Source organism: Hyperoodon ampullatus (genome assembly GCF_949752795.1).
Source record: "Hyperoodon ampullatus genome assembly, chromosome: 11".
NCBI classification, from domain to species: Eukaryota; Metazoa; Chordata; class Mammalia; order Artiodactyla; family Ziphiidae; genus Hyperoodon; species Hyperoodon ampullatus.
Window position 1 is genome coordinate 61,583,368 of NC_136924.1, and position 24,957 is coordinate 61,608,324.

At 40.3% G+C, this 24,957-nt stretch overlaps 1 protein-coding gene across 2 annotated transcripts; it reads left to right on the forward strand.

The window, feature by feature from the left end:
• Positions 1–201: 201 nt before the first annotated feature.
• Positions 202–21,058, forward strand: ATP23 (ATP23 metallopeptidase and ATP synthase assembly factor homolog; the record flags this gene model as incomplete). Of its 2 annotated transcripts, none has more annotated exons than XM_079715419.1 (6): positions 202–397; positions 11,838–11,883; positions 12,589–12,670; positions 16,575–16,712; positions 18,440–18,523; positions 20,446–21,058. In XM_079715419.1, 6 exons carry the CDS (start codon positions 202–204, stop codon positions 20,647–20,649), a joined length of 750 nt encoding a protein of 249 aa, XP_079571545.1. In that variant the 3' UTR covers positions 20,650–21,058. The 2 variants fall into 2 exon arrangements, with proteins under 2 accessions (XP_079571545.1, XP_079571546.1); XM_079715420.1 differs by having other exon boundaries at positions 202–388.
• Positions 21,059–24,957: the final 3,899 nt, after the last annotated feature.

The following is a 24,957-nucleotide window of genomic DNA, read 5'->3' on the forward strand; positions in this document are numbered from 1 at the left end:
CCCTCCCGGCGCCTGTGGCCCAGCGCTCCGCTCCTTCGGTCTCCGGGCTTGTGGACCCCTGCGGCCGTCGCCCGGCTGGCGCCAGGTCGGCTCCGCGGAGGGAGGGCTGGGCTGTGGGTAGGCGGGAGGGAGGTTGCCTTTCCCTGTCTCCACCCGGGCCGCCTGAGGCGGGAGGAAGCAGCGGCAAAGTCCGTGGGCGGCATGGCAGGAGCTCCGGATGAACAGGGCCCGGGCCCCGCTGCGGGGGAGCAGCTGCAGCAGCAACACGTCGGGTGCCAGGTCTTCTCGGAGCGGCTGGCTCAGGGGAAGCCACAGCAAGGGTTCCTCTCCAGCTTCTTCACCAACAACCAGAAGTGCCAGCTTATGCTCTTGCAGACGTTGGAGACAAGTAGGAGCCGTGAGCCTGGGGGCTGGGCGTCTGCGGAGGGTGCAGTGGGGGGTGTCTGAGAGCCGGCGGGCAGGGAGGGGCCTTGGTGCCGCTCCGCTAGGGGGCTCCGGGTTCAGCCCAGGTGTGTCTGGGGCGGGGTTCAGGCACCAAGTGCAGAGTTAAAGGCAGATTCTTGTGAGGGCGGGTGTGGGGGTCTGAGCCTCAGTTTCCATCAGAGGAAGCGCTGAGGCCCCTTTCAGCTACTTTTGCTTTCAACTACTTTTGCTTGCGGCATGAATGAGGAGTTGGGTGAGGAGTTTGCCCTTTCCGTCACGCGCACTGGTCTGACAGATCCTTTGATATTTTAGGTAAATTATGCAGTAATATGAGGAATTGAGAGTCCAGGTGAAGCAGAGTTTTAAAGAGCCATGTTAATTAAGGCATACCTGCTGAAACTGCACAACTCAGATGGGATTTGAACCCCGCCAAAACTCAGCTTGGGACTTGAACCCGCAGGCTGGGACTCGAACCCACTGTCTTTTAATTGAAATTGCACTCCTGGTCTCAGGACTTAATGAAGCTCAGGTTCTTTATATGTCTCACTGCAGAAGGAATTCGGCGAGAGGCAAAGTGATAGGTAAGAAGTAGATTTATTGAGAGAGGTACACACTCCATAGACAGAGTGTGGGCCATCTCAGAAGGGGAGAGGCCCGGGAGATACACATTCCATAGACAGAATGCAGTCTGTCTCAAAAGGTGAGAGCGGCCAGGAAATATGGGTGGTTAGTTTTTATGGGCTGGGTAATTTCATAGGCTAATGAGTGGGAGGATTATTCCAACTATTTTGGAGAAGGGGTGGGGATTTCCAGGATTTGGGCCACTGCCCACTTTTTGGCCTTTTATAGTTAGCCTTGGAACAGTCATGGTGCCCGTGGGTGTGTTAGGTAGCATATGCTAATGTATTACAATGAGCGTATAATGAGGCTCAAGATCTACTGGAAGTTGAATCTTCTGCCATCTTGGGCCTAATCGGTTCTAACCAGTTTATGTCGCGTCCACAACAGCTCTGTCATTCTTTAAGGGTTGTGCCCTGCCCTCTTCCCTCCTGTTAAAAGCAAGTTTTGCAGTTCTACCCTTTGGTGGAAAGGGTTCTTAACCTGCATACATGGGTGGACTTCAGAGTGTAGAAATTCCTGACATGGACTACGAAACCCTATGTGTATGCCCCTAAGTGCATTTTTCTGGGGAGAGAGTTCATAGCTCCATGATATTCTCAGAGAGACCCACGATCCCAAAAAGGTTAAGAACCACTGTTGTGGGTTAAATAGGACACCATCTGCTGACCAATTTTTCTCTAATCCAGGGACATTGCACTAGAGATTTCTTAACTTTTTTACATTGCCATCTAAAGTTTACTTTAGATACATTTAGAAAATCAAAGACTTAAAACTTATTGTTCCAAAGTAAGGTTACTGTTTCATAGCTGGCCAGTCACAGTTCAAAAGTCAACCACCCAATTATTTTCCAGCCTTCTTGAGATTACCTGCATCTAGGGAATCAAGGGAGGAGGAGGGGGAGTAGAGAAAATGATGACATTGTATTTACTTTGCAAATATGTATTGAATGCCTCCTAGGTTCTGGTTTGGGCAAATACAGAGAGGAGTTGGGACCCTGCCTTTAAGATGTTTCAAAGTGGAATGCAGTGGAAAGAACATAGGCTGCAGAATTAGACATGGGTTCAAATTTTGATCCCTAGTTACGTATGGAAGAAAGAGTGATTTAACTCTCTGATCCTCTCTGAGAAAAAAAAAAGGGAGTGGGGGAGGGATAAAAATACCCCTTTTAGGGTTGTTGTGAGGAATAGATTTTATGAGTGTAAAGTGCCAGCGTATCAGGAGCTGAATAAAGAAAAGGTAGCTGTTCTTACAGTGGCAGAGCCAAAAAGTGGAGGAAGAGTTGATATAGGTAGGATATGAGGAGGGTGAGGTGCTGAACTTTTGCGACCCAGTAGGAATTAACCCGCCTCAACCTTCCAAGGGGAAGGCTGCTGGGAGAACCTGTTGGTAGTATTAAAGCATCAACTTGAAGCTTTAAAATCCTATCCCTGGGGCGAGTGTGATGGGAGAAATCAGGCCTCAAGGGCGACCTTTGTTTTCTTTTTCTCCAAAGCAAATCCATTCTAAATACTGCAGGTCCTTTTTGAAGTATCAAACCAATGTGGTCCCAGAAGTTTTTTTTTTTAAAGAGGACTGTAGGCTTATGAATCCATTTCAACTTTGTAAAACTCTTAGTTGCTTGAATAATAATGCACTTAGTATGGTGCCTGATACCTGATATACACTAAATTGTACTTATTATTAATAATAATTGTTTTCTTGTTAACACTCTTAAGAGGGGTCAGGTTAGTAAAGCAGTAACCTATACCTAACTTTCTCATCCTACACTACTTTTACTCACCTGTTTTTGCTTTCAGCACTTAAAAACCTTGATTTCTTTCTCTCTCTTTTTTTTTTTGCTTATGTCACGTAATTTGCTGTGCATTTATACTCTCAGACAGGACATCTATACGAAAAGTTGATATTAGAGGCACTTGGGTTCATAATACTTTGCTGTAATTTTAGCAGGCTCATGGATTCTTTTTTTTTTTTTTTTTTTTTTTTTTTTTTTGTGGTACGCGGGCCTCTCACTGTTGTGGCCTCTCCCGTTGCGGAGCACAGGCTCCGGATGCGCAGGCTCAGCAGCCATGGCTCACGGGCCCAGCCGCTCCGCGGCATATGGGATCCTCCCAGACCGGGGCACGAACCCGTATCCCCTGCATCGGCAGGCGGACTCTCAACCACTGCGCCACCAGGGAGGCCCATTTTTTTTTTTTTTATAAATAACTTTTATTTGTATTTTTCTCTTCTTGCTTTTTAAAAAAACATCTTTATTGGATTTTAATTGCTTTACAGTGTTGTGTTAGTTTCTGCTGTATAACAAAGTGAATCAGCTATATGCATATGTATATCCCCATATCCCCTCCATCTTGTGTCTCCCTCCCACCCTCCTTATCCCACCCCTCTAGGTGGTCGCAAAGCACTGAGCTGATCTCCCTGTGCTATGCAGCTGCTTCCCACTAGCTATCTATTTTACCTTTGGTAGCGTATATATGTCAATGCTACTCTCTCACTATATCCCAGCTTACCCTTCCCCCTCCCCATGTCCTCAAGTCCATTCTCTACATCTGTGTCTTTATTCCTGTCCTGCTCCTAGGTTCCACTTTTTTTTTTTTTAGATTCCATATATATGTGTTAGCATACGGTATTTGTTTTTCTCCTTCTGACTTACTTCACTCTGTATGACAGACTCTAGGTCAACCCAGCTCACTACAAATAACTCAGTTTCATTTCTTTTTATGGCTGAGTAATATTCCATTGTATATATGTGCCACATCTTCTTTATCCATTCATCTGTCCATGGACACTTAGGTTAGTTCCATGTCCTGGCTATTGTAAATAGTGCTGCAGTGAACATTGTGGTACATGACTCTTTTTGAATTATGGTTTTCTCAGGGTATATGCCCAGTAGTGGGATTGCTGGGTCATATGGTAGTTCTATTTTTAGTTTTTTAAGGAACCTCCATACTGTTCTCCATAGTGGCTGTATCAATTTACATTCCCACCAACAGTGCAAGAGGGTTGCCTTTTCTCCACACCCCCTCCACCATTTATTGTTTGTAGATTTTTTTGATGATGCCATTCTGACCAGTGTAAGGTGATACCTCATTGTAGTTTTGATTTGCATTTCTCTAATGATTAGTGATGTTGAGCATCCTTTCATGTGTTTATTGGCAATCTGTATATCTTCTTTGGAGAAGTATCTATTTAGGTCTTCTGCCCATTTATGTATTGGGTTGTTTGTTTTTTGATAATTGAGCTGCATGAGCTGCTTGTGTATTTTGGAGATTAATCCTTTGTCCATTTCTTCGTTTGCAAATATTTTCTCCCATTCTGAGGGTTGTCTTTTTGTCTTGTTTATGGTTTCCTTTGCTGTGCAAAAGCTTTTAAGTTTCATTAGGTCCCAATTGTTTATTTTTGTTTTTATTTCCATTTCTCTAGGAGGTGGGTCAAAAAGGATCTTGATGTGATTTATGTCATGGAGTGTTCTGCCTATGTTTTCCTCTAAGAGTTTTATAGTGTCCGGCCTTACATTTAGGTCTTTAATCCATTTTGAGTTTATTTTTGTGTGTGGTGTTAGGAAGTGTTCTAATTTCATTCTTTTACATGTAGCTGTCTAGTTTTCCCAGCACCACTTATTGAAGAGGCTGTCTTTTCTCCATTGTATATTCTTGCCTCCTTTATCAAAGATAAGGTGACCATATGTGCGTGGGTTTATCTCTGAGCTTTCTATCCAGTTCCATTGATCTATATTTCTGTTTTTGTGCCAGTACCATACTGTCTTGATTACTGTAGCTTTGTAGTATAGTCTGAAGTCAGGGAGCCTGATTCCTCCAGCTGTTTTTCTTTCTCAAGATTGCTTTGGCTATTCGGGATCTTTTGTGTTTCCATACAAATTGTGCATTTTTTTGGTTCTAGTTCTGTGAAAAATGCCATTGGTAGTTTGATAGGGATTGCATTGAATCTGTAGATTGCTTTGGGTAGTATAGTCATTTTCACAATGTTGATTCTTCCAATCCAAGAACATAGTATATCTCTCCATCTGTTTGTATCATCTTTAATTTCTTTCATCAGTTTCTTATCTTTTTCTGCATACAGGTCTTTTGTCTCCTTAGGTAGGTTTATTCCTAAATATTTTATTCTTTTTGTTGCAGTGGTAAATGGGAGTGTTTCCTTAATTTCTTATTCTCATCATTAGTGTATAGGAATGCAAGAGATTTCTGTGCATTAATTTTGTACTGTTACTTTACCAGATTCGTTGATTAGGTCTAGTAGTTTTCTGTTAGCATCTTTAGGATTCTCTATGTATAGTATCATGTCGTCTGCAAACAGATGACTTCCTTTCTGATTTGGATTCGTTTTATTTCTTTTTTTTCGCTGACTGCTGTGGCTAAAACTTCTAAAACTATGTTGAATAATAGTGGTGAGAGTGGGCAACCTTGTCTTGTTCCTGATCTTAGGGGAAATGGTTTCAGTTTTTCACCATTGAGAATGATGTTGGCTGTGGGTTTGTCATACAGCCTTTATTATGTTGACATAGGTTCCCTCTACGCCTACTTTCTGGAGAGTTTTTATCATAAATGGGTGTTGAATTTTGTCGAAAGCTTTTTCTGCATCTATTGAGATGATCATATGGTTTTTATCCTTCAGTTTGTTAGTATGGTGTATCACATTGATTGATTTGCATATATTGAAGGATCCTTGCATTCCTGGGATAAACCCCACTTGATCATGGTGTATGATCCTTTTAATGTGCTGTTGGATTCTCTTTGCTAGTATTTTGTTGAGGAGTTTTGCATCTGTACTTCAGAGATATTGGCCTGTAGTTTTCTTTTTTTGTGACATCTTTGTCTGGTTTTATTATCAGGGTGGTGGTGGCCTCGTAGAATGAGTTTGGGAGTGTTCCTCCCTCTGCTATATTTTGGAAGAGTTTGAGAAGGATAGGTGTTAGCTCTTCTCTAAATGTTTGATAGAATTCGCCTGTGAAGCCATCTGGTCCTCGGCTTTTGTTTGTTGGAAGATTTTTTTTTTTTTTTTTTTTTTGTGGTACGCGGGCCTCTCACTGCCGTGGCCCCTCCCATTGCGGAGCACAGGCTCCGGACGCGCAGGCCCAGCGGCCATGGCCCACAGGCCCAGCTGCTCCGCGGCATGTGGGATCCTCCCAGACCGGGGCACGAACCCGTGTCCCCTGCATCGGCAGGCAGACTCTCAACCACTGCGCCACCAGGGAAGCCCTGTTGGAAGATTTTAAATCACAGTTTCAATTTCGGTGCTTGTGATTTGTCTTTTTATATTTTCTGTTTCTTCCTGGTTGAGTCTCGGAAGATTGTGCTCTTCAAAGAATTTGTCCATTTCTTCCAGGTTGTCCATTTTATTGGCATAGAGTTGCTTGTAGTAATCTCTCATGATCCTTTGTATTTCTGCCATGTCAGTTATTACTTCTCCTTTTTCATTTCTAATTCTGTTGATTTGAGTCTTCTCCCTTTTTTTCTTGATGAGTCTGGCTAATGGTTTATCAATTTTGTTTATCTTCTCAAAGAACCAGCTTTTAGTTTTATTGATCTTTGCCATTGTTTCCTTCATCTCTTTTTCATTTATTTCTGATCTGATCTTTATGATTTCTTTCCTTCTGCTAACTTTGGGTGTTTTTGTTCTTCTTCTTTCTCTAATTGCTTTAGGTGTAAGTTTAGATTGTTTATTTGAGATTTTTCTTGTTTCTTGAGGTAGGTTTGTATTGCTATAAACTTCCCTCTTAGAACTGCTTTTGCTGCATTCCATAGGTTTTGGATCGTTTTTGTTGTAATTTGTCTCTAGGTATTTTTTGATTTCCTCTTTGATTTCTTCAGTGATCTCTTGGTTATTTAGTAACATAGTGTCTAGCCTCCATGTGTTTGTGTTTTTTACGTTCTTTTCCCTGTAATTGTTGATTTTTAATCTCATAGCACCATGGCTGGAAAAGATGCTTGATATGATTTCAGTTTTCTTAAATTTACCAAGTCTTGATTTGTGACCCAAGATGTGATCTATCCTGGAGAATGTTCCATGTGCACTTGAGAAGAAAGTGTAATCTGCTGTTTTTGGATAGAATGTCCTATAAATATCCATTAAATCTATCTGGTCTGTTGTGTCATTTAAATCTTGTGTTTCCTTATTAATTTTCTGTTTGGATGATCTGTCCATTGGTGTAAGTGAGGTGTTAAAGTCCCCCACTATTATTGTATTACTGTCGATTTCCTCTTTTATAGCTCTTAGCAGTTGGCTTATGTATTGAGGTGCTTCTATGTTGGGTGCATATATATTTATAATTCTTTTATCTTCTTCTTGGATTGATCCCTTTGATCATTATGTAGTGTCCTTCCTTGTCTCTTGTAATAGTCTTTATTTTAAAGTCTATTTTATCTCATATAAATATTGCTATTCCAGCTTTCTTTTGATTTCCATTTGCATGGAATATCTTTTTCCATCCCCTCACCTTCAGTCTGTATGTGTCCCTAGGTCTGAAGTGGGTCTCTTGTAGACAGCATATGTACAGGTCTTTTTTTTGTATCCATTCAGCCAGTCTGTGTCTTTTGGTTGGGGCATTTAACCATTTACATTTAATGTAATTATCAATATGTATGTTCCTATTAACATTTTCTTAATTGTTTTGGGTTTGTTTTTTTAGGTCTTTTCCTTCTCTTGTGTTTCCTGCCTAGAGAAGTTCCTTTAGCATTTGTAGCTGGTTTGGTGGTGCTGAATTCTCTTAACTTTTGCTTATCTGTAAAGGTTTTAATTTCTCCATTGAATCTGAATGAGATGCTTGTTGGGTAGAGTAATCTTGGTTGTAGGTTTTTCCCTTTCAGCACTTTAAATATGTCCTACCATTCCCTTGTGGCTTGCAGAGTTTCTGTTGAAAAATCAGCTGTTAACCTTATGTGGATTCCCTTGTGTGTTATTTGTTGCTTTTCCCTTGCTGCTTTTAATATTTTTTTCTTTGTATTTAATTTTTGATAGTTTGATTAATATGTGTCTCAGCGTGTTTCTCTTTGGGTTTATCCTGTATGGGACTCTCTGCACTTCCTGGACTTGATTGACTATTTGCTTTCCCATGTTAGGGAAGTTTTCAACAATAATCTCTTCAAATATTTTCTCAGACCCTTTCTTGTTCTCTTCTTCTTCTGGGACCCCTATAATTCTAATGTTGGTGTGTTTAATGTTGTCCCAGAGGTCTCTGAGACTGTTCTCAATTCTTTTCATCCTTTTTTCTTTATTCTGCTCCCTGGCAGTTATTTCCACCATTTTATCTTACAGTTCACTTATCCGTTCTTCTGCCTCAGTTACTCTGTTATTGATTCCTTCTAGAGTATTTTTAATTTCAGTAATTGTGTTGTTCATCACCTTTTGTTTGCTCTTTAGTTCTTCTAGATCCTTGTTAAATGTTTCTTGTATTTTCTCCATTCTGTTTCCGAGATTTTGGACCATCTTTACTCTCATTACTCTGAATTCTTTTTCAGGTAGGTTGCCTATTTCATCTTCCTTTATTTGGTCTTGTAGGTTTTTATCTTGCTCCTTCCTCTGTAACATTTTTTTGTCGTTTCATTTTTTTTTTTTTTTTTTTTGATGGGTGGTGCTGTCTTCTTGTCTTACTGGTTGTTTGGCCTGAGGCATCCAGAACTGGAGTTTGCAGGCAGTCGGATAGAGCTGGGTCTTGGTGCTGAGATGAGGACCACCGGGAGGCCTCACTCTGTTTGATATTCCCTGGGGTCTGAGGTTCTCTGTTTGTCCAGCAGTTTGGACTCAGTGCTCCCACCACAGGAGCTTGGCCCGACCCCCGGCCTGGGATCCAAGATCCTGCAAGCTTTGTGGTGCGTTAAAAAAAGAAAAAAAAAAGGAAGGAAGAAAGAAAAAAGGAACAGTACAATATCAAAGAATAAAAAACAAAATAAAATTAGAAAGATAAAAAATATGTTAGGAAAAATAAAACTGTAATTGAAACAACTGCAATAGGGTAAAATAAAACCACAACAGAAAAAAGAAAAAAAAAAGGGGGTGAACAAGCCAAAAGGAGAGAACAATAGCAAAGTATAAAGAATAAAATAAAATTAGAAAAATAAAAGATTTATTAGGAAAAATAAAAATATAAAAGAATGAACAACAGTGAATCAACAAGGTAAAACAGAACTCCAATGTAAAAGTGGAAAGAAAGAAAAAAGAAAAAAAAAAAGCCTTGGCTGTAGGAGTGGAACTTAGACAGGGGCGGAACTCAGGCAGCGGTGGGATTTAGGGTGGGGCAGGACCTAGGCAGGTTGGGGGTGACATTTGAGCACGGTGCGGGTCCTCTGCTTAGGACCTGCCTGCGGAAGGGGAGAGGCAGCATGTCAAAAGGAGGGCCTCTGGAGTGTGGAGTTCCGGAGTTTGGAGGTAGGGTGCTGAGTGAGGGTGTGTGGGTGGGGTTTAGGTCCAGCGCATTGGAGGGGGTCTCAGAGGGTGTCTCCGAGTGTAGAGGTGGGGCCCTGGGTGGGGGTATAGGAGCGGGGCTTGGGCTCTGCGGGGCACAAGGGAGGCTCCAAGGGCAGAGGATTAGGCTCAGGAGCCCAACAGGCCTCCCGGTGCCTAAGTGGACAGCGAAAGCACTGGCCCCATTCCTTTGTGCCCCTCCCTCACCATCTCCCACAGGGTCTCCCCCATCGCCACTGGACACCTAACCGTGGGGGGTCCCGCTGGGTGTAGGAACTCCTCCCTTCCCCCAGCCACCCCTCTGGGGTGCTGGTCCCGGAGGTCCGGCATTTACTTTTGCTCCCCCTTCCCTCCCTCCCACTCCCTCAGGACCCGTGTGGCTGGAGGGGGCCTAGGTGGGCAGAGGATCAGGCAGGATCAGGATTTCAGCAGGTTCCTGGGGGCCCAAGTGGGCAGGGGAAACATGGCAACTCTCCCTTTTGATACTCTGCCCTCCCAGGGGTTCCCCAATTTCCCCCTTCGGGCGTGGGAATCCCTTGCCCTCCCCCAGCCGCCCCTCAGGGGCGCCAGTCTCATCCGGCCTGCACTTCTCCTCCCCCTTCGCTCCCCCACTGCCCCATGTCCTACCCAGTTGCTGGGGGTTCCTCCCATCCCCTTAGGTGTCCGTGGCCCCCCACCGGTGCCTGGTAGGTGCCCTAGTTGTGAGGAGACGCTCATTCTGTATCCTCCTAGTATGCTGTCTTGATGCCACCCCCTGCCTTTTTTTATAAAGTTTTTTTTTTAAATTTTATTTATTTTTGGCTGCATTCGGTCTTCGTTGCTGTGTGCGGGCATTCTCTAGTTGTGGCGAGCAGGGGCTACTCGTTGTTGCAGTGCTTGAGCTCGTTGTGGTGGCTTCTCTTGTTGCAGAGCATGGGCTCTAGGCGTGCAGGCTTCAGTAGTTGCAGCACAGAGCTCAGTAGTTGTGGCACACGGGCTTAGTTGCTCTGTGGCATGTGGTGTCTTCCCAGACCAGGGATTGAACCTGTGTCCCCTGCATTAGTAGGCGGATTCTCAACCACTGTGCCACCAGGGAAGTCCCTCATAGATTCTTAGAAGTGGGGGGCCTCAGGAGTCATCTAGGCCTTTCCAACCCCCATCACTGACCAGAAACCTCTGTGTTATCAACTGACCAGAGTGTTTATAGACCTCTGCTGTAACAGGTTATCTTTGAGGCCCTTTGAGGCTATTGGGCTCTTGTATCGACAGCTTTAATTGTTGGAAAAATACTTTCTCATACTGAGTTGAAATGTGCCCTGTGTAACTTCTGCCCTTTGGTCCTTGTACTGCCCTCTGAAGAAATGTTGGCTGAATTTATTCCCACATGGAACCCCTTCAGATACTTGAAGGTACTGTGGCCCTAGTTAAGTCTTTTTTCTCTTTTCCAAATCTATAGATCCCTTTCTTGCTTCCTGTGGAAAATAGTCCTGAACTGTTCTAGTCACTTTCTCCTATGGAACAGCTTCGGTTGGCAGGTCCTATTTAGAGTATGGTACTCAGAATGGGACACTATTCACAGACCAGGACAGACAATAGTGGGGCTACCTACTGTCTTCCTCTAATGTGGGTACTATGCTGCTATTTGTTTCTATGGATATTGGTCCCAAATTTTCTCAGTCTTTTGGTGTGTGTGTGTGTGTATGTGTGTGTGTATATATATATCTATTTTTATTTATTTATTTAAAAAATAAATTTATTTATTTTATTTATTTATTTTTGGCTGTGTTTGGTCTTCGTTGCTGCATGCAGACTTTCTCTAGTTGCAGCAAGCAGGGGCTACTCTTTATTGCGGTACATGGGCTTCTGATTGTGGTGACTTCTCATCGCGGAGTACGGGCTCTAGGCATGCGGGCTTCAGTAGTTGTGGCATGCGGCTCAGTAGTTGTGGCTCACAGGCTCTAGAGCATAGGCTTAGTAGTTGTGGCGCACAGGCTTAGTTGCTCCGCATCATGTGGGATCTTCCTGGACCAGGGCTCGAACCCGTGTCCTCTGCATTGGCAGATGGATTCTCAACCACTGCGCCACCAGGGAAGCCCCTTGGTATATATTTTAATACATTGTGTTTGATCATTTAACTGAAAAGCATATTTGATGTTATCTAAGATGTTTGGTACTACCCATTTTGGTATTTCTATCAGTGTTTCATTTCATTAAAGACTTGCTTTTATGTTAATTTAAGCTTATCTTTTCATATTCATTTTTTATCATTTTTAAGATAGTATTACTTTGCTAAGATTTGTGAGGTTTTGTTTGATAATATCTTATACTGCTATTTGGATAATTTAATTGGTGCTCTTTTTTTCCAATTACCATATGTAACTGAATCAATATCTTTCTAGATCCATATGTTAAACTGCTGCTTGATGCCATGAAGCATTCGGGTTGGTAAGTGAATCTTTTTGAAGTGCTGCTCTATATTCTGGCTGCTGTAAACAAAAAATCCCCACCCAAACTGGAAGTACTTCAGATATTTCACTTCAGGCCACAAAGCCCTTTCCATATGGTAGGTGGTGGTGGTTGGCTGCACTCTCTCCAGGCAGGCCTTGTTCTCCCTGGACCTCTTCAGCCCTAACTCCACATCTCTGGCTCTACTATTCACCTCAGGTGTTTAGTAAAGACGATACTTAAAATCTTACTTGTAAGTAATCACCAAAGCTGGTTTTTCCACTATGCCAGTCTCAGCATTATCCTTAATGGAGAAGAAATTTCAGCTTTTTATGCATGTAGAAGCCTTCCAGGTGTTTAACTTTGAGGAGATCGGAAGAAGTGATTTCTGAGGTCCACTTCTTAACATTCTGGCCCAAGGGCAGAAACTCCAGCATATTTCTAATATGGTCTTAATTAGCTGATCAAATTCTTTATGGAATCATAGCGTAGAATTTGAACTGGGATAGATTTTGCAGAGACAGTTTCCTTATTTACAGATGAGAGAACTGAGTCCTGATGGTGTTGAGTTGCTTTCCCAAGGTGTCCTATGTGGTAGTGATGGAGAGATGTGTCATCTGTGTCTCCTGGCCAAGGGCTGTTTCCCCTGTGCCCCATGCACACTACTTCTGGACGTTGTCTTTTTAATCCATTCTTACCTTCCAGCACTGTTAACAAAGAAAGACACTTTTCTTGTGAAGATTGTAATGGAAATGTCAGTGGAGGTTTTGATGCTTCAGTGTCTCAGGTAGGCCGTCTACCAAGTTGTCTTCTTTCCTCCAGTTCTCTCTCCTGATGTTTGTTGATTGCCTTCTACGTGCTGGGCATTCCATTTGGTAGACTTTGTGTAGAATTCAAAAAATGAGTTAATTGTGGTCCTTAACTCTTAAGGTCCTTACATCTCACAGGGGAGACAAGACAGGAACGCAGAGACAATGATAAAATTTGAGGCGGGTTAAACTCTTTGAGGTGGGTGTGGTTACCACAATGGGACAGTGATGTGATTGACTGAAAGATGCCAGCAGATTCAGCTAGAGGATGTAAAGGCTCTTCAGGGGCAAAGAAGACAAAGACTGTTGCCAAAAGCAGGGGTAGCATGAGCAAAGGTGACGTGTTGAGAAAGCACAAGGTGTATTTGGGGAATGGCATGTTGTCTAGTTCAGCTGGAGGGCAGGAATGCATGGGGAATGAGGAGAAATAGGATTGGAAAGAAAGATAGGCTATATGGTGGGAGGCTTTGAATGCCAAGATAGAGTTTCACCTTTACATGGTGAGAAGTGATAGATCTTTGAGAATTTTTGATGAGGAGAGTGAGTTTTCTCATCTGTAAAATATGGGTAATGATTATATTTATCTTATAGAATCGTTATGAGAATTAAATGAGATTTCTCTTGTAAACTACCTATCCTAGTAAGCAGAACACTTAAGTCAATAAATGTTATAAGTTTTAAGTCAGTGGGGGGTTTTGACAGTCTTGAGGTGGTAGATGGATATGTCATGTGACATGAGGGTAGATAAAAGTGTTATAAGTCACTGTTTCCATCATGAATATATGACACATTTAAGTACATTTAATTGTTTCCTGCTAGGGAATTTTATATGTATTTTATTTATTTATTTTTTTTAGCTGTGTTGGGTCTTCATTTCTGTGCGAGGGCTTTCTCTAGTTGCGGCAAGCGGGGGCCACTCTTCATTGCGGTGCGCAGGCCTCTCACTATCGCGGCCTCTCTTGCTGCGGAGCACAGGCTCCAGACACGCAGGCTCAGTAGTTGTGGCTCACGGGCCCATTTGCTCCGTGGCATGTGGGATCTTCCCAGACCAGGGCTCGAACCCGTGTCCCCTGCATTGGTAGGCAGATTCTCAACCACTGCGCCACCAGGGAAGCCCCTATATGTATTTTAGTTATTTATAGCTGTTTCACGGTAATCATGGGAAAGAGCAACATAGCAGAGGGGTGAGATGTCTGAGTTTTGGAGTCACATAGACTTTGAGTTCAAATCCTAGTTCCCCTGCTTATTAGCTGTGGGGCTTGGGCAAGTTGTTCGTTTTATTCTCAGTTTCCTCATTTGTAAATTGATAATCGCAACACCTACAGCTCCCAAGATGGGTCTTGGTAAGTTCATCCTCTTTGGGGGTTAAATAGAGTGCACATTTTGAATCTTCATCTTATTTCTCAGCAGTGTTACACACAGTTGGGCACTCTTTTTTTTTTTTAATTAAAATTTTTGTTTTGAAGTATCTCATTTATATAGAAGAGTAAAATACCTGTAGGTACACTTTCAGTCATAACAGTAAAATGAACATCTGTGTAACTACCACCCAGATTTGAGAAATAAAACACTGCCAGGACTTCAGAAGCCTGTGTGCCCCTCTTGGGTCACAACCCCCTCCCTTCCTTATTCTGACTTCCGTGATAACCATTCCCTGCTTGTCTGAATGGTTTTGCCATCTTTGTGTACAGTCCAACAATGTGTTTAGTTTCCTCCTTTTAAGTTTTATACTTGGGGTCCTGTGTAATACTTTGTCATTTTATGAAATCATACAGTCTTTGTAACTTAATTCTTTCGTTCAACATTGTGAGATTCTTCTGTGTTGTTGTGTGCACCTCTGGTTAATTTAGTTTGTGTTGTATATTATTCCACTGTATGTCTGTACTAGAGTTTACCCTATCGAGTATTGATTGTTTCCAACTTTATTATTATTATAAACAATGCTGCTGTGAATATTCTTCACCTTCTCTCCCAGTGCTCGTGGGCAAGAGTTATTCCAAGGTATCTGGCTAGAGTGGAGGTCATATCACATGCACACACTTGACTTTAACAGCTAATGCCACTTTCTTGCCATGGTTTCCAGTATGCAACACTCTTGTGGTTGCTCCTTTGCTAACTTAGCTTGCTCTACCAGCCCTTAAATGAAGTCCCTAATCCTTGGTGTTAGAGCCCCTTCTTTTCTACTCTGCACGCTACCAAGGGGATCTCATTTACTTTGCTGGGTCAGAGCTTTCTCTTGAACTCCACATCCATATAGCCAAGTGTTCACTGAACACCTACACTTGGATGTCCTAAAGGCACCTCATACCTGACATGTCCAAATTCAAATTGACTTTTACCATCCTCCATCCCCACCCAACCTGGTCTTTTAGTTCTGCACATCTCGGGGAATGGTACCACCATCCATCCTATTACCCATGCCAGAAATTTAGGGATCATCCTTGATACCTCTGATTCCCTTCCCATATTCTATCCAACACCAAATTTTGTCCAGTCTACCTCCTAAATACCTTTTTAGGCTCCCACCATCCTAGCTCTGGGACTATTATCTCTTGCCTAGAATACTTCATTCGCCTTCAACTAGTCTCTATGCATCCAGTTTTGATCATCTTTTGTTTATTTTTCCAACTGTGGTCAGAAGGATAAAAACAAAATAAAACACCCCCCATTTCACTACTCCCTTTCAGTGACTTCCCACTGTTGTCAGGATAAAGAGTGATTTGGCCCCTGCCGACCTCACCAGCCCTACCTCATGCCTGCCGCCTCCAACTCTGTGCTTCGTACTACAGGCCTGCCTTCAGCTTCTCCAGCATTCTTTTTCTTCAACCCTCCCCTTACCCTTTGCCTGTGTTGTTCTCTGTCTGGAATGCTCCCTTCCCCTCTCCTCGAATTTAACTCCTGTTTATCCATTAGATCCCAGTTTAAACATTCCTTCTGCAGAAAAGCCTTTCCCAACCCTGCAGACCAGGTCAGGCCCTCTCATTGTATGTACTCGTGACAACCTGCGTTTTTCTTCATGACAACTGTCACTGCATGTGTTTAAACATTTTGGTAAATATTTGATTATTTCTATCTCCATTAGTAGATTATAAATCTCTAGTAGGTCTTGATAAATATTAGTTGAATAAATGAATGTTGAATGAATGTTTATAAAATATCTGGGACATGTCCCAGTGTCTGGCACACAGTAAGTACACAGTAAGTGGGGACTATTATTATTAGGACCCCTCACGTCTTTATTATTCTTATAGGGTCCTGCTCTGTGCTGCTGGCTTTTTGCACTTCTTTCTGAAGCTCTTTCTGAGGACTTTTCCTGGCAATTCTAGTAGAATGGGACAGTGTGGTCATTCATTATTGATTCATTGCTTATTGAGAAACTTGATAAGAAATATTGTACACATATTCTCATTTAATTCTCACAATTCTAAGAGGTAGGTACTCTAAGTCATCTCCTTTTTTATAGTTGAGGAAACTGAGGCACAGAAAGCTTAAGAAACTTGCCCAAGGTCACTGACTTAGTAAGGAGTGGGGCTGGAATTTGAATCTCCCTGCTTCATTCCAGAGTCCACTCTTAATATAAGACTGTGGAGTCTAAGATGGCTGGTACAGTCAACCCAGTGAGGATGGTGTGTGAATAAATGTCCTTAAACTAAGTGCTGTGTAGTCCAGAGAGAGGAGAAGGGAGAAGTTAGCCATTGGGAAGGCTTCATGGAGCATGTATGGTGAAGACCGAGCCTTGATGGAGGGGTGGGTGTTGGGTGGATAGGGTGGGTGAGGCTTTCCAAGCAGCTGAGCCCACTCAGGTGAGAGAGAAGATGGAATCTATGAAGTGAGAATAGATCGTAGAAATAACCGAACTTTCCTCATTTTGTTGCTTCTTAGATTGTTTTGTGCCAGAATAATATCTGTAATCAGGCCCATATGAACAGAGTGGTCACCCATGAGCTCATTCATGCATTCGATCATTGTCGAGCTCATGTCGACTGGTTCACCAACGTCAGGCACTTGGCCTGCTCTGAGGTAAGTTTTATTGTAGAAGGTACTTTTTCCCCAAGGACACTGTTGTGTGTTTGAACATTTTATTCAAGTATGATTTATTTAAACGTATTCCTTTTCTTGTCATAATTCCACATTAGTCTTCAGTTTACATTTTTAACTATTGAATATAATTCTTTTAGATACAGCAGGTAGACATTTTAAGTATCTTTTTAGAATTGTCTTAAATATTACCCATAAATCCTAATAATAGTGATGACTTTTAATAATAAGCTATTTTTCCTATGGAATAAACTATATAATACAAAAAATTTATAGTTAACATTTACTGAGGGGCTGTGTGCCAAATCCTGTGCTGTTTGTGGACTCTTATTTAATATGCACAACAGCCCATTGAGGTAGATACTGTTATCCCCGTTTTATTTCTGTGAAAAGTGAGGCAGTTGTTCAGATACTATACATAGCAAGTGGCAGAGGCAGGATTGCAACCAAGGTTCTTGGTGCTGCCTTCCATAGGTAAAGTTCCTAGCTTTCCCTAGAATAAAACAGTTCATTTCAAAAATACAACATAGAAAGATATTTATTATTAAGCATTTTGGATTGCTGTCAGAAATACACACATATATATGCTCCTAGAAAGACATTTGTATTTCATACTTGCATTTCATTAATTGAAGAGTGCAATGTGCTGAGAAGCTAAAGAAAATTAATATAAATTTCAAGCTTATACTTTATAACTTAGATTATTTTCTCGATTATTTTCTCTTTCCCTTGAAATTAATAGGCAGCCTCACTGCATCTGATTATAACTCATATTATTTGGAAAGAAGACCGAAATCTGAGCTTTTAAATATTTCTCTCACTTGGGTGTTATGAGAATTAATGCCTGTTAGCTAGTTAAAGTGTGTTAAGTGCTTTGAGCTCCTCAGAGGAATGAAGCCATGCTATTATAGAAGTAACAAGAAGTGGGCCGTTCTGATTGCATTGAATGAGCAAAAACTTGGCCAGGTTGGCTGTAGAATCCATGTGGGTAGTTCCATGACTTTTTCACCTATTAAAGCTGCTTTTTACCTTAAAGATGTAGAAAATTAGAAAATACATACTAACTTCAGGCTGTCATGTTCATAGCATGACCAGTTTGGAATGTTCTTGATTCTCTGTACCACTTAATTTTTCATAGGCCAATCAAGACCCTGGAGGAAGGGCATGAACTTACATGGGTTTAAGGGAAGGTCCAAGAGAGTTTCAGTGATTTGGGCTAGGAGAGCTGGGAGGTTTGTGTGCCTAAAGTGTCTTAGGTACTGATGTATTCAGTTTTAAACTCACATTGAAACTCAGTTTGTAGATCTTTGGAAGAATGCTTTCTTGAAGTCCTTTTGGTAATTTCTAGAAGTGTTTGTATTTTGTAGAGAGCATAATCTTTAACTTTGAGGTCTAACTCTTTGACTTTTGGTTCCAAAAGAAATTAGTTCTGTCTGTAAGACTCTGGTGGAATGTTTTGAAAATTCCCTTTGAATAGTTGATTGCCCCCAGTGTATTTGGCACTGCCTAGTGTAGCTCATGGATATCTGCTCTTTTTCTTAAGAACTACTTAAGTCAATAGAGTAAAAAAAAAAAAATCTTACAGGTACTCTGTTCTCAGAAAAATATACCAATTTTATATTCTTTTACAGTTAAAAAAATCAGTTGATATAAAGGTATAGAGCACAAGTGCTTATTTTCTTTTTGTTTGCCTTCTGTCTTTGTGATAGGTTCGAGCTGCTAACCTTAGTGGAGACTGCTCACTTTTAAATGAAATATTCAGGTTACATTTTGGATTAAAACAACACCATCAGGTAAAAACTAACATATGAAATCATTTACTGTTAAGAGTGCTATGAGTGGAAATAATGAATAGAAAAATGAGAAGTATATTTAGTATTTGAAATTTGAAAGAGCTACTTATATGAAAGAATGCAAAATGTGTATCACTTAAGCCAAATAGATGGAATTCAGTTCTATTTTATAATTATGGGCAAGCTATGTGACTGAGTGATTTTCACAGTGAAAAGCGCTACGGTCCCACACTTGGGATACTTTTGGATGAGGGTAAATAGGACTGGAAGTGAAATCACAGCCTGTCTTACTTTTATCCTAACAGTACTGGACTTGTGTTTTGAAACCATCACAGTATTCTCTAGACAAAAAAGTAATACCTGTCAGCACAGAGACTGCACTGCAGCGCATTGTGTATTAACACACCTTTAAAGGCTATATGACGTGACAGCAAAGCTTTGGATCAGCACAGACTTGATTATGATGAGCTGAGCTGAGCGATTTTGTAAACAAAACAAAATGAAAACTATAGGCAAAATCATCCTGCTAGAAAGCTTTTTTGCTGTTGTTGTTGTCTAAAAGAAACACTTTATTTTTTTTTTATTGGAGTATAGTTGTTTTACAATGTTGTATTAATTTCTACTCTACTAGAAAGCTTTTAAGGTCCACGATAGATGGGCATGGGGAAAGGAAGTTTAGAACTGATGGACTGGTGAAGAATGTGAGCAGTTCTGCCCATAGCAACCAAGGGGCTCTGTGTCCACATTTAGGAGAAAGGCTGGTCAGAGCTCTTCTATGGGAAGAGGTTGCTGGGCCAATTTGTCAGGTACATGGGCATCAGGATAGCAGTTTTAACCAGATGCAAAAAGGACAGGCTTGGAACAACAGCAGGAAGGCCCTTGGTTCTCCAGAGAAAAGAGGAACTCAACTCTGGGGAGGAAGGTAGAAAGTCACAGAGAACTATGAAGAGAAATTTTGAACTCAGTGAATGGGAGTTAGTTAGAAGGCAAACCTGGGGCCTGGGAAGGGTGGCTCCTCTGATAGGGCTGTTATGCTTTCGGTCTGTGCCAAGTCCACTTAGTGATGTGCCACTGACTTGTGCTGCATGTCTTCCATGCCCTCCAATCCCTGCTCATCTGGTGAATTCAGCTCAGGCAGCATTTGAATGGGCGGTGTGTTCTGGCTCTCAGTGCAAGTAGGGTGCACATCAGAACATCCCAGAGAAGAGGCTAATGCAGTTAAGGCATGTAATCCGGGGTCCAGAGTCTTTGAGAGAGAAATCTCTCCTCTTTTTAACTTGGGTAGCAGCGGCAGAAAATGAATAGAACTAGCAGTAGGATGGAAAATATGTGGAGGTAGTGGGAGAAGAGTCCTAGAGAACAGAGTCTCTGCTTTTGTACAGTATGTACCCAAAAAAAAGTTGTTTGATTTTTTTTTCCCCCTGAAAAAGTAGGATGCCTTCAAATTTTGTGTGTATGTATGTGTGGTTTCCTGTTGCCTCCAGGGGAGATGCCCCTCTCGAAGGAAAAGTTATCTAGCATTGGTCACCTGAAAAGCTAAGGGAGAGAGAGGCACAGGAGTATATTTCGTATTTATTCAAATTAAAAAACTCAACCAGAACCTTATTTATAGACTTTTTTATGATTCTGCAATTTTGGAGTTATTGTTTAGTTTAGCAGATACTGCCTAGAAATTATCATCATTAGGAAAGATGAGAAGAAGGCAGGAGGGGAAGGAGATCTTACTTATACCTAAATAATTTTAGATTGGGCTAAACATGTTCCATAATTTAATCTTTCTTCTTTGGACTGACAGAAATTAATAAAATAACATGAGAGGAAATTAATTTTGACTGTGGTTCACACATTGTATAAAATGTTACTATTTCATGACAAAATTTTCATATATTAATAAAATTAAAGCCACATACTTTTCTCCTTAGACTTGTGTGCGAGACAGAGCCATTCGTTCTATCCTGGCTGTAAGGAACATCAGCAAAGAAGTAGCTCAGAAGGCTGTTGATGAAGTTTTTGAATCTTGTTTCAATGACCATGAACCTTTTGGAAGGATCCCTCATAATAAGACGTATGCAAGATATGCTCATAGAGACTTTCAAAACCGGGATCGGTACTACTCAAATATATGAAGATGATGACATTTTATATTGCAGAGCTTCAGTGATCATCAAAGTATGGTTCCCAAGTGGACAAACATAAAACGTAAATGATCAATTAAATACAGAGAAGACACAGAAGATGCTGATTCTAGCATCAGAAAAAGTAACTGTGGTAAGAAATGAAACTGCCTTAAACTCCAAGGCAAAAATTGTATCTTTGTAGCTAACCATTTGGTAAATAAGGCAAATAAATTGCATTTTTTAATTTTCTACAATGTACTTGTTATTACTTGTGGTTTTTTTTTTATGATTGTGATTTGCTTTTATTACATTTTAAAACTTGATTGTGAAACCTGTGAAGTATGCCCTTTATGATGTGTATGTCTTCTTTGGAAAAATGTCTGTTCAAATCCTCTGCCCATTTTAAAATCAGGTTGTTTATTTTGATGTTGAGTTGTATGAGTTCTTTGTATATTTTGGATGGTAACCCCTTATCAGATATTGTTTGCAAATATCTTCTCCCATCCGGTAGGTGGCCTTTTCATTTTGTTGATGGTTTCTTTTGCTGTGCAAAAGTTTTTTAGTTTGATGTAGTCCCATTTGTTTATTTTTGCTGTTGTTTCCCTTGCCTGAGGAAACATATCCAAACAAAAATTACTAAGACGGATGTCAAAGAGTTTACTGCCTATGTTTTCTTCTAGAAGTTTTATGGTTTCAGGTCTTACCTTTAAGTCTTTAATTCATTTTGAATTTATTTTTTGTGCATGGTGTGAGAAAGTAGTCTAGTTTGATCTTTTGTATGTAGCTGTCCAGTTTTTCCAAACACCATTTATTGCAGAGACTGTCTTCCTCAATGTATATTCTTGCTTCCTTTGTCATAGATTAATTGTCCATATAAGTATGGGTTCATTTCTGGGCTCTCTGTTCTGTTCCATTGATCTATGTGTCTATTTTTGTGCCAGTACCATTACTGTTTTGATTACTGTAGCTTTTTCTAAAAAAAATTAATCAATTAATTAATTATTTTTGGCTGCATTGGGTCTTCATTGCTGTGTGGGGGCTTTCTTTAGTTGCAGTGAGCAGGGGCTGCTCTTTGTTGTGGTGCGCAGGCTTCTCATTGCGGTGGCTTCTCTTGTTGCAGAGCACGGGCTCTAGGCTCACAGGCCTCAGTAGTTGTGGCTCTCAGGCTCTAGAGTGCAGGCTCAGTAGTTGTGGTGCACAAGCTTAGTTGCTCTGCGGCATGTGGGATCTTCCTGGACCAGGGCTCGAACCCATGTCCCCTGCATTGGCAGGCGACTTCTTAACCACTGTGCCACCAGGGGAGCCCTGATTACTTTCGCTCTGTAGAATAGTTTGAAATCAGGGAGCATGATACCTCTAGCTCTGTTCTTCTTTCTCAAGATTGTTTTGGCTATCGTTTTTTGTGTTTCTATACAAATTTTAGAATTATTTACTGTTCTAGTTGTGTGAAAAATGCTATTGGTATTTTGATAGGGATTGCATTGAATCTGTAGATTGCTTTGGGTAGTATGGTCATTTTAACAATATTGATTCTTCTAATCGATGAGCATAGCATATCTTCCCATCTGTTCATGTCGTCTTCAGTTTCTTTCATTAGTGTCTTGTAGTTTTCCAAGTACAAGTCTTTTACCTCTTCAGATATATTCCTAGGTATTTAGTTCCTTTTGATGCAGTTGTAAATGGGATTATTTTCCTAATTTCTCTTTCTGATGTTTCATTGTTAGTGTATAGAAACACAGCAGATTTAACAGCATATTAACAAGACCACACACCATGACCAAGTGGGATTTATTCCTGGGGTGCAAGGATGGTTCAGCATATGAAAATTGATCAGTGTAATATACCACATTAAGAGTGAAGGAAAACTATAATTTGAAAAGAAGCATGCACCTCAATGTTCATAGCAGCACTGTTCACAGTAGCCAAGACATGGAAGCAACCTAAATGTCCATCAACAGAGGAATGGATAAAGAAGATGTGGTACATATATATAATGGAATATTACTCAGCTATAAAAAAAGAATGAAATATTGCCATTTGCAGCAACATGGATGGACCTAGAGATTATCATACTAAGTGAAGTAAGACAGAGAAAGACAAATATCATATGATATCACTTATATGTGGAATCTAACCAAATGATACAAATGAACTTATTTACAAAACAGAAACAGACTCACAGACTTCGAAAACAAACTTATGGTTACCAAAGGGGAAATTTGGGGGTGGGGAGGGATAAATTAGGAGTTTGGGATTAACATATACACACTACTATATATAAAATAGATAATCCACAAGGACATACTGTACAGCACAGGGAACTCTAGTCAGTATTCTGTAATAACCTATATGGAAAAAGAATCTGAAAAAGACTGGATAAATGTATATTTATAACTGAATCACTTTGCTGTATACCTGAAACTAATACAACATTGTAAATCAACTATAATATAAAATAAAAATTAAATTAAAAAAAACATTATGAAAATGAACAGGCAAACCATGGACTGGAAGAAAATATTCATTTATCTGACAAAGAACTCTTATGTGAAAATACAGACTTTCTATAACTCAAGAATAAAAAGACAACCCAATTAAAAAATAGGCAAAACACTTAACTGACACTTTTCAAAGGAAGCTACATAATTGGCCAATAAACACATGAAAAATGTTTAATATTAATCAAAGAAAAGGAAAATTAAAATCGCAATGAGAAACCACTCCAGACCCACTAGGAAAGCAAAAATTAATAGACTGCTGACAATATTTGTTAGGATATGAAGCAAACAGAACTCTCATACATTACTGGTAGGAATGTGAAATAATACAATCACTTTGAAAAAAGGTTTGGCAGTTTTCATATAAAGTTAAACACCTATCCCTTGACTCTGCTATTCCGAGCTAGGTATTTTATTTAAGAGAAATGAAAAAAACCACAAAAAGACTTGTGCAAGAATGTTCAGAACATCATAAATTATGTTCATAACTTATAATACCTAAAACCTGGAAACAACCAAATGTCTGTCAACAGGAGAATGAATAAACAAATTGTGATATATTTAAACCCTGGAACATTTCTCAGCAATAAAAAGGAATGAATTACTGATATACACAATAAGCTAAATGAAGCTCAGATATTATGCTAATTAAAAGCATAAGATACAAAAGAGTACATACTAATGATTCCATGTACATGAAATTATAGAACAGGCAAAACTAATCTGTTGAAAAAAAAAATCAGAACAGTGCTTGCCTGGAGTGGGGGAGAGGACAAAGAATTGACTGAGAGAGAAGGAACTTTCTGGGCTGATGGATGTGTTGTATATCTTCATTGTGATATGGGTTACACAGATGTATCCATTGTCACAGTTGTTCAGTTAGTATTTAGGCATCTCAACATACATAAAATTTATCTTAAAAAATAATTGAATACCCTGTGGAGAGTGGGTGGAGGTATAGATTAAACAACATGGCAGAATGCTGATTAGCGTCAAAACTGACTGATGGATACAAGGATATTCATTATACAGTTCTGTGTACTTTGTAAATGTTTGAAATTTTCCACAATATTTTTTTTAAACGGGAGGAAATGAATCAAAGATGAATATACACTGAATTCCAAATGCTATAATTTTTTAAAAAATGAGAGCTGGTACAACCACACTGTCTTTGCTAGGTAGAAAACTGAGTGCTAAACAATTAGAAAATTATTGTTTTGTTCACTTCTGCCCTTGGGAAAGAGAAGGAAGGGCAGACAAGAATGAAACAGGATAATCTTAGTCTGCAGCAATCAGACCGTGCTATTTCAACTATTCAACTTCCTCTTCTCAAGGGGATAGAGATCCAGGCAAGATATTACCAAACCTAGTTATTTGTTAATTAAACTCACTTCAGAACAATACCCTGAGTGCATAATTAATTAAACGTTAATTTATGTTGATAATATTGCACTTGAATTTTGAAACTTTTTTTCTGAATTAAAAATATTTGAGAAGCAAGAGCTAAGTATTCTGCTAATCACCTGCATTTTTTCCTCACATTATTTTCTTCTTTCTCTTCCCTGCTGATTTCTGCTTCTAACTTATATAATGCAAGTGTTAGAGTTCCCAAGAGCAGAATTTGGTTCTACAGAAATTACCAAGTAGAATATCTGGGATTTTATGAGGATAATATTTTTTCAACAGGTACCAAGGCTAAGTTAAAAGGGAAAAATTAATCACGTGACATCCTAAGTGTCAAGTGGCAGCTTCTCTGAGTGCTAACTGCATTCATACCGCCTCGCATCCAAGGTGGTAAAATAAGGGGGAAAAAAACTAG